The following is a 10,422-nucleotide window of genomic DNA, read 5'->3' as shown; positions in this document are numbered from 1 at the left end:
TGTGTGTAGTGTGTGTGTGTGTGGTGTGGATGGTGTGTGTAGTGTGTCTCTGTGTGTGTGTAGTGTGTGTGTGTGTGGTGTGGATGGTGTGTGTATATGTGTGTGGTGTGTATGTGTGGTGTATATGTGTGTGTGTGTGTGTGTGTGTATAGTGTGTCTGTATGTGTATGTGTGTGTGTGTTGTGTATCTGTATGTGTATGGTGTGTGTATGTGTGTAGTGTGTGTGTGTGTGTGTGTGTGTATGTGTATGTGTGTGTGTGTGCATGTATGGGAGAGAGAAGGGGTAGAGAATAATAATCACACAAACAGAGACTGAATTTGCAGAGTGAGGGAAAACACAAAGAGTTGGAGGGAGGAGACATGGGAAGAGCTGAAGGAAAGAAAAAGAAGGAGGGAGAAGTGATATAAGTATAATTAATTTATTAGTAATACCGTATATAAGGAAACTGATCATATAATAGAGATGCGATGTCTATTAGCTTAATAATAACCATAAGAGATTTAACTGATCATATTTCTTGGACATCACACTTGGGCTGGAGTGATGGCGCAGCAGTTAAGAGTGCTCACTGCTCTCCCAGAGGACCCCAGTTCAGTTCCCAGTACCCACACCAGGCAGCTCACAATCATATGCTTGCCCTGGTGTGTGAGTTACATAGATCCACATACATACACATACACACCACTAAAATAACAAAAACAAAATCTTAGACATCATACTTTTTAACATATTTTCAACCTTCTATAAGGAAAACATACTAAAGGAATGCGTAAAATGTAATGCAGCCTAAAAACACAGTACCAAGTAATCTGTATTCATGGTCTCCCTACATTCCCGCTCCCCAACCAGGTGAAGTCATCAGATAACTCAAAAACAGGGAGAAAGGGAAGGATACACACATAAACGTCTCATTATCCACCTCTGAGCATAACAGCAATCTGCTTTGACATCAAAGCAGATTTACAGGGAAACATCCAGTTGAAGGTGTACTTACCCGACTCCAGCCTCCTCGGTACACAAAAGGCAAAACAAAAGCAATGCAGGTGAGCACAGAGGTAGCAACCATGAGCGTCCGATGCACCTGCAAGAGGAGATGGCAGGGTGAAAAGACACTCAAAGACAGCCACTGTCACAGCGGGGCATGGAAGAGTCACTGAAGGTACACGTTCAACTCACATCACAGCAGTAAAGATGAAATGTCATAGACCGTTAAGCTAAAGAAAACTCAGAACTGTAACCTCACCATTCAAAAGGACTCACTAAGGCTTTCCCTACTCACGGTGGCAGGAACAAATATCTCACGCTTACTTGCCGAGACCTTCTCTTCCTTCTGAAGGCAGGCATTTAGCTCTGTCACCATGCAGAGTGCTATGCCATGTGCAGAAAGACAGAAAGGAAACAAAAGACACTGTTCCCTGCAGGGCTTGTGGTATAGTCAAAGAAAAATAAAATGAAAACTATATTGGAATATATAATTCTTTGTGGAAAATCAAGAGAGTATTAAGAGTGAGAATGGGCACTGTTATGTACTGGACAACTGGTGTGAGACAAAATCATTCCAGGAAAAAGTTACCCTATATGTGTGAATGTCACTGTACCTATCATACGCACTCATCAGTATTGTATGTTTAAGAACATAAGAAGGATAGACAAGACGGCTTCACGAGCCTGATGATGTGAATTCCATTCCTAGTAGGTTCTGTGTTCTCCCAGCAGCAGGAACGGCTGCCTCACACACAAAGCCCACTTGCTTTGTAACAAGAGAGCATCAATTCCACAAAAGTGCCCTCCGACCTCCCCAAGCTCACTATGGCACACCCTCTCATTGGCACACCCTCTCATACGCACACATCACGACCCTGCGTGCACACATGCACACATACACACATAAATAAACAAATAATTTTAAAACTAAAGACGGTAGAAAAGTTGGAGTGAGAAAAGGTGTGGTCTTCCAGCTGCAAAATCTCTGGAGCAGACAGGAAGAAGAGAGAGAAGAACCATGTGAGGAGGAGGCATGAGAGAGCTCACAGGCAGGGACGACACATAGCAAAAAAAGAGAATAAGAGGCTGGAGCAATGACTTTGATGCTTACGGTACTGGTTGCTCTTGCAGAGGACCCAGGTTCAATTCCCAGCACCCACATGATGACTCACAACTATCTATAACCCCAGTTCTAAGGGATCCGATGCCCTCTTCTGGCTTTTTCAGGCCCATAACGTGATGCAGACTTACATGCAAGCAAAACACTCATACAAAAATAATTATAAAATTATTTGTATGTATCCTGATAACGAAGAAGAGAAAGGCAACACGTCCTCCATTTTCCCTCGATCCAGGCATCTGCACTCTCATGGCACATCCTCACTGATGGCTCAGTACATATGCAAGTATCCATAATCTACAGCCCATAAAGAAAAGGCTGCTCCAACCTTCCTGTGAAAGGTTCTTGTTGAGCCTCGCTGTGTTCTATAGGACCCCGTCCTCCCATCCACAGGAAGGCTTAGTGGATAAGAGCTCTTCCAGTTTCTCCCCCCAACACACAATCAGCTGATCTTGACTGTTAAAAGGGGAGAGTCCAGTTCTCACGGGCACACCAAGCAGAGGATGGGCATGCCGTGAGCACCACGGTGTCTTTCTTCTGTGTTCCAGCCCCCTTGACTCAAACTGACTTAGTGCAGTATCTTTCCCAGCTTCTCACTACCAGCCTCGGGGCAAGGAAGGATCATTTGGCCCTGATGCATTCCCAGATTCAGTCCACCCCTCGAAAAGCCACACTTCCGTAAGTAACCCTGCGTCAGCTCTCAGTTGGTTAGGAGACTAAGGGGAGAAGGGATCTAAGGCCGACAATAGCTGTCATTGAGAAAAGAAAATGACAAGCACACATGGGCCAGCAAGATGGCTTAGCGGCTAAATGGATTTGCTGGGAAGCACGGTGACCTGAGTTTGATCCTAGAAACCACGTGGTAGGAGAAAACTGACTCTCAAAAGTTGTTCTCTGACTTCCACACAAACACTATGTGCACACATACAGCGCACAGGCACGCACACACGAGCACGCGCGCACGCGCACACACACACACACACACACACACAGAGGAAATAAATAATGTACAAATCAAAAGCCCCAAAACAGCCGGGCGGTGGTGGCGCACACCTTTAATCCCAGCACTTGGGAGGCAGAGGCAGGCGGATTTCTGAGTTCGAGGCTAGCCTGGTCTACAGAGTGAGTCCAGGACAGCCAGGGCTACACAGAGAAACCCTGTCTCGAAAAACCAAACCCAAAAAAAGCCCCAAAACTTCATGTTGCGATGACTGAACAAGATGGAGACTGCTTTCAGCTTTCTGGCCACCTACCTGAAACCAAGCTGCTTCTCCAAGGATGAAAGCTTTTGACCAAACAGATCTGAAGAACCTGGCAACCAGGACTCCTATGCTGACTGTGGTCATCCATGCCACAAACATTAAGGCACCTACAGGAGGGAGAGATGCAGTGATTCCCGTTACATAGTGGAAAGCTGCTGCACCCGTGGTCAAGGCAGTGATCAGAAAATATAAACAGCCAGTGAAGGACATTAAGGTGATAGAAATATGACCCCCCCCACCCCCATCTAAAAATCCACTATATAGCATAGGTCTTATCATACTAACAACCAGCAAGGGCATAGCCCTAGCAGGTACCAGGCACCCCGAGTGCTTTACATGTATTAGTCAGTCTGTCTTTGCCACAGTCTTATGAGTCTTTATTCCTATTCCCATTTGGATGGATGGGGAAACAAAGGCACAGAGGACTCAAAGAGCTCAGCTACAGCAACCACGTTCTTAACCATCATCCTCTAGCAGGCTGTCTGCGGCTTTCTTACTCCGAACAGCAAAACGAAAGACAGCAAAGTGGCTTTCAAGGTGAGCTGTGACAGAAATCATGGGAAGCCACCGCCATGGGGATGGCTGGAGATTATAAAGAGATGGTAAGAAAATCCTCAATAGGTTAATATTTTGTAACAGTATAGGTGACAGTGTGTTTCCCTTAAATCCTACCTTTCAACAGTAAGCCAGGGCATTTTGCACGTAGGATCAACTTTCATTGGTAGAATCAAAGCATCTGAGAGCCTTTTGTCCAAGCAACGACTCTCTTAGCTTGGTGACACTCCCCACCCAAATACCCATAACCTAAGCAACACACTGACTACATCCTATGCCCAAATACTGACACGTCATCAGGCTCCGAAGAGTGAAACCACATTTGTCATTAGAACTACTGTTACAGCTGAACAACCAAAACCACAGACCACTTTTTAAATTAGCATTTATTAATTAAAAAAACAAAAATGAAGAATTTATAAACATTAAATTAATCCACTAACACACAACCTTAGCTGGTGCTAGGAATAACTAGAGCAATGCTGTAACTAGAGATGGATGAATTTAAATTTTCCACTGTTGGTTTAATACCACTGAATTAAATTTCCTTTCCCCTTTTAATAAAAATCAGCAAACATTCAGACCTGAAAATGTTAATCTTCAATGGTAATAGTCATGAAAATTTGCTAAGCGACGCCTGCCACTGCTCCTTATCCAGCCGACACCTGCTCATTGGCTAGCGTACTCTACAAAATATAATAACGATGTTCCGTTAACTTACCGTGAGCCTTTAAAAGGGGTGAAGAGCGGGATCCCCCTACGTTCTTTGGAGGGCCTGTCACGTCATATTTTTCATATGTTATCAAAGGTTGCTGAGAGTGCCTGAAAATTCGACCTGAGAAGTAGACACAGAAAGAAAACGTGTCACAGTAATGCAAATAACCAAATAGGAATAGTTGGCATTCACGTGTAAACGTCATGTAGCAACATACATGAGAACACATGGCCTTCCTGAAAATTAAAGAAATAATTTAGCCGACAGGGAGATGAATCAAAACAAGGGCTGGGGATGGAAAAGTATAGTGCCAAGAAACAGTGTGCTCTATTAGGGGTTAAATGGTATCGAAACAATATCCGATGATAAGTCACTGTGTAATTCTCAGACACTGGCAGGTGTATTTTAAAGCTACAAGCCTTTCTCACCATGCCTGCATTCTAAATTTTTTTTTAAAGATTCATTTACTTTATATATATGAGTCACTGTCTTCAGACACACCAGTAGAGGGCATCAGATCACATATTAGAGATGGTTGTGAGCCACCATGTGGTTGCTGGGAATTGAACTCAGGTCCTCTGGAAGAGCAGTCAGTGCTCTTAACCACTGACCCATCTCTCCAGCCTGTATTCTAAACTCCTAGGATATGCTAGCGCATCCTGGGCCGGGAAGACAACTACAAAAGGTATGTTGAGGATATAGGATTTGGCAGACGGTCAGTTAAGGCTGGGTTTGAGTGACAAATCAAAATGTCAAATAACAGTGACATAAAGAAAGGTCTGGATGGTTGGCTCGGTGGTTAAGAGAGGATCTGGTATCTGACACCCTTTTCTAAACTTCTCAGGATACCAACACAGATATGGTTCACAGGCACCTACGAATGCAAAGCCCACTCAAAAAAAAAAAAAGTCTAATAGGCAGCACTTGGCACACAGATATCTCAGTTCAAGGCCAGCCTGGTCTACAGAATGTATTCTAGAAGAGCCAAGGCTACAGTATCTTCAAAAGCCATAACCAAAAAGAAGAAAGGAAAAGCAAAAAGAAAATGAGAAAATATTATCCTTTTTTTCCTCTCTTTTTTTTCTTTTTGTTGTTGTTGTTGTGTTTGTTGTTTGGTTGGTTGGCTGTTTATTCGTTTGAGATAGAGTCTCACTATGTAGCCCACTATGTAGATCAGGCTGGCCTTGAACTCATAGAAATCCACCTGCCTCTACCTCTTTAGTGCTGGGGTTAAAGGCATCTGCCACCATATCTGGCCTTATTTTTGTGTTTTATTACCATTTGTTGTACATAAAACTAAGTCGGGAAAATACAGGATTATTCCAAGTGTCTGCATAAATGTGTGTATGCGTTCACTCTACAGACAGAATAACTTCTAAACCCTGGCATCTGGTTAATATACCGAGGGCCACTGCATTGGAGAAGCCCTATTTCCCCTTTCCCAGCAGGATCAACTGCAAACAGCTTCTTGGTTAGAAACAGGGCTCCATGTCCACCGCCTCTTCTCCTTGCTGAGATTTTTGTCTGGCTTGAACCTGTGCAGGCCCTGCGCATGCTGTCATCGTCTCTGTGAGTTCCTGTCTGCGTCAGTACTGTTGTGTCTAAAAGACACTGTTTCCTTAGCATCATCCACCTCCTCTGGATCTTACAAGCTTTCTGCCTCTTTCTCTGCATAAGGATTTTGAACCAAAAATATATGCAGAAGAATATTTATAGCTACATTTCTATATTGCTTAAAATAAAAAATAAATAAATACCCATCGCTAGAATAGAATAAATTACATGACATACAAACATGGTTTTATAAAACTATGCAAGTACAAAAATAGTTAAGAAACTTTAAAATAGATATATAAACTTTTGTTGTAAACAGATGATAGCTATCAGGCAACAGACTATATCACAGTAATGTCAACAGGATGGGCCTTGGGAGAGGTCTCAGCAGGTAAAGGTGCTCGCAGTGCAAACCTGATACGCTGGAGGAGAGAACTGACTCAGCAAGGTTATTGTCCTCTGACCTCCACAAGAGCACCACAGACTGTGTACAACTGCACACACACACAATAATAATGATAACCGAATAAACTATATGTCTAATATAGTCTAATATAACTTTTAAAAATCTATGAAGGATACAGGTTATACCATCTGTATAACAAAGTGAAAAAAATAAAAAGAGGGAAACTAGCCAAGACAGATACAACCCTATTTTTTTAAGCTGTTGGTTTAAATAGGAAACAGAAACTAAAAGCACAAGTATTCTTGGAGATCGTTACCGATGAAGACAGTTTAAAACATCCAGATGCAAGCAATCAAAGTAAAGAAGTGATCATTTGTGGTTTAGTTAAGACAACAAAATATAACTGTGCTAGTTAGTTCTTTAGCAACTTAACACAAACTGAAGTCACCTGTAAAGAAGGAACCTCAGCTGAGGAATTGCCACCATATGATTGGCCTTTGAACATGTCTATGGGTCTTTTTCTTGATTAATGATTGATGAGGTAGGGCCCAGCCCACTGTGGGCGGTGCCACCTCTAGGCAAGTAGTCCTGGGATATTTAAGCAGCTGAGATCAAGGCAGAGGAAGCAAGCCAGTAAGGAGTGTTCCTCCAAGGTCTTTGCTTCAGTTTATCCCTCACGCTCTGCCCTTGGATCCTCTGGATGATGCACAGTAACTAGTTAAACCCAACCTTTCACCCTTACCCTCCCCAGGGTGCTTTTGCCTGGAGCAATAGAGAAGCAAACTTAATCAGTAACCTAGAAATCAGGATGGAAATGTCATTAGGATCAATTAAGTGCTTGGACATTCTGACCACAGATAAAAGAAGTGTCATAATGAATGTTAATAATAAACAAGGTGGCAAAGGTGTTAATACGGAAGATACAGTCTAAGAAAATGAAAATGAGGCTAAATAAACATGGTGGCGCATGCCTTTAATCCTAGCTCTGGATAGGCAGAGATGGGAAGAATCTCTATTAGTTCAAGGCCAACCTGGACTAGAGAGAGTTGCAGGACAGTCAGGGCTATATAGTGAGTCTCTGTCTCAAAACATAACAAAAGAAAAAACTAAGACTACTCATTCAGATTCCTATAGTGTACTAGAATCACATGGTTTCCACTTTACTTAAGAAGATGCAAGATAGGAAATGACACAGCTGAGGAGCAACCAGGCACAACCCCCTTCGAGTGTGAATCTGCTGCCAGGGCTGTAACTCCACCTCCTCCCTGCCTCCTGCAGAAGCTCAAGTCTATGGAGCCCAGATCCAGATTGGATGGATTGTACCCCTCGAGCTGGTATTTCTTACAACGATCCAAAGGCACCGTTCCTAGGAACTCAGCAAAGCCCACAGACATACATGCTTCTTACAAGGCACTTATGATTCTGGTCCAAATTCATTGTACAAAGTAGGGGCCATTGAAATGACAAACAATGCTTTGTGACTGGCTGACATTCTGTGTAGCGTTCAGAGAAACAAAGGCAGAGACGTAACATGAAATCAAAGAGAACCCCTTCCATCCCTTAAAATGAGCAACTGTGGAGATACCTGCAAAGGCGAAAGGAAAGGAAGGGGGAACACAGTAATGTACAAAGGTAGATTTAACCCAAGTGCTCACCATCGTGAGCTGCGCCTTCCGCAAAGAATATGTAGTAGCTTTCATTCAGCACAAATCTGTTCTTAACCTCAGGAAGGGTGATGTTTCTTCTGAATGAGCATTGTATGACTCCGTCTGCCAGCCTCCAGGCCATATCCTCGAGAGTTCCCTACAAACAAACACACAAAGGGGCTTCACAACCCTTTTCAAAGATGTGCTCAAAATCAGACATGCTCAAAGCCCTGACCTGTTCCATTTGCTTTCTCTAATGTTGGAGGAGCATGTTCAAATTCAGGGCTCTTCCTTGGTTTTCTCCTTCAAAGAATACCAAGATTTAGTAGTAGTAGTAATATTCCAGTTTATCTTTATGCCACTTGGCAAGTATTTTTTTCACTCTGAGCCAGAATTTCACAGAATTTCATAAAATTTCCTCTTCCCAGGTTAGAAAATCTAGCTGATATGCTAACCTGACTAGCCACCATTACAGCACAGAAATGCTGAAGGAAAAAGCAGCAAGCAACACACTGGAGGACAGTGTGCAATGCACATCTGGGGAGGAACCCCAGGAAAGCTAGGCACATGGTGGCATCATAAAGGGATCTGACGCCACTGTTCTGTCAAACTTCATTCACTGTGACATTAAGGAAGAGCCATGGTTCCTTCATAGCTCATTTCCTTGCCAATTAATTATGCTATAAAAAAATGCTTCACACTGGCACAGATGATGTCAAGAAAGGGCACACCTGCCCAAAGTCCTATACATTTTTGGAAAGGGACAAATGCTCTGATCATGTCAATAAGCCATAAAATATTTTTTTTCCGTAAGATGTAACAAAAGGCATTTAAGTGATGTAAGCAAGAATGGATTGTTTTCTAGCAGACAGCTTTGTCTTGTACTTTCTAAGTCCAGAATGTTTCCTGGCCATCATTCTGAAGACCACTGCTTCCGGGCCTTTGCCTGGGCTGGGCTAACTGCAGTGCTGCAGGCTCCCACACCCAAGCACATGAGTGGCAGCCACAGAACAGGAAGGTGGACCAACCAGGTAGGTTCTCAGGATGCTCCCACTTACCCTGGAGTCCATCACAGGATAACTTCTCCCTGTCAAGTGGGAAGGCTGTATATACACTGTCTGGTCCTCATGGATGCACAAGTAAGCATCATCATCACCCTGAAAAACAAGAGTATTATTTTAAGGAGTCCCTAACCAAATAGCATTTGATACTTTAAAACATAATTGGCTCACCAGTAAATGATCTGTGAAGTCTACAGAACCATTTGCTTATGTTAGCTAACATCTTAGCTAGTGGTGGTGGTCCAGACCTTTAACCCCAGCATCCAGGAGACAGAGGCAAGCAGAGCTCAAGGACTCTGCGAGCTTGAAGCTTGCGACACAGCTACATCAGAAGACCCTATCCCAAAAATAAATAAGCAGCAGGGACTGAGGGTGCATGCCTCCAATCCCTGCACTAGGGAAGCAGAGCTCTGAGATCTATGTAAGCCTACACTACATAACAGTTCCAGGCCTGTCAGGGCTACATATGAGACCCTGTCTCAAAAGGTAATTAATTAGTTAAGAATAAAAATTCTACCTAAAATAAGAGATCAAAATGGACATGCTGGAGGTGGTGTTCAGTTCAACTGTAGAGCCCTTGCCTGGCATGGAAAAGGCACTAGCTTCCTTTTTCTAAAAAGACACAGCAAGCTTCCACATTCCTACACCCACACATGGACGCCACCATTAGCATGCCCATGCATACACAGTCAGACATTTGCTCTTGTGTCTATTCCTTCCTTTACAGACAGGAAAATATATTTTGTTACCTTTTTTTCTTTTTCACTTAACTATGAGCACCATATGAGAGACTGATTCATAAATAAATAATCTGCTGTTTTTTATCTCAATTCTGACACATGAAATCTGATCAATATGTACAATATGCAGCAGCAATATTTGATAGCTTAGCAAAATATACATATTACAATACTGTATATTCACACTCAGTATAATATATGTAGGACAAGTGTATTTCAGTCATTACTCTTTTTTTTCATTTTTTTTATTCCATATTCTATTTATTTACATTTCAGATGTCATCCCCTTTCCCCATTCCCCCCATTAGTCCCCTTTCCCATCCCTCCTCCTCCTTTTTTGCCTTTATACTGTTTAAATTACATGCAAGTTATTACTC

General features: G+C 42.8%; 1 protein-coding gene across 1 annotated transcript in view; it reads right to left on the bottom strand.

The window, feature by feature from the left end:
• Positions 1–913: 913 nt before the first annotated feature.
• Frrs1 (ferric chelate reductase 1) overlaps positions 914–10,422 on the bottom strand; it is a 31,804-nt gene continuing 22,295 nt past the window's right edge. Inside the window, exons 7-12 of the mRNA XM_028757284.1 lie at positions 9,303–9,401; positions 8,254–8,401; positions 4,645–4,758; positions 3,360–3,475; positions 997–1,083; positions 914–940 (exon numbers count right to left, since the gene is read on the bottom strand). Coding sequence (XP_028613117.1) covers positions 914–940; positions 997–1,083; positions 3,360–3,475; positions 4,645–4,758; positions 8,254–8,401; positions 9,303–9,401 — 591 coding nt within the window. The remainder of the gene's footprint in view (positions 941–996; positions 1,084–3,359; positions 3,476–4,644; positions 4,759–8,253; positions 8,402–9,302; positions 9,402–10,422) is intronic.

The sequence above is a fragment of the Grammomys surdaster genome, unplaced genomic scaffold, assembly GCF_004785775.1.
Source record: "Grammomys surdaster isolate TR1022 unplaced genomic scaffold, NIH_TR_1.0 126158, whole genome shotgun sequence".
In the NCBI taxonomy this organism is placed as follows: Eukaryota; Metazoa; Chordata; class Mammalia; order Rodentia; family Muridae; genus Grammomys; species Grammomys surdaster.
The sequence above is the reverse complement of the archived record's forward strand: the minus strand, read 5'-3'. Positions and strand labels throughout refer to the sequence as shown.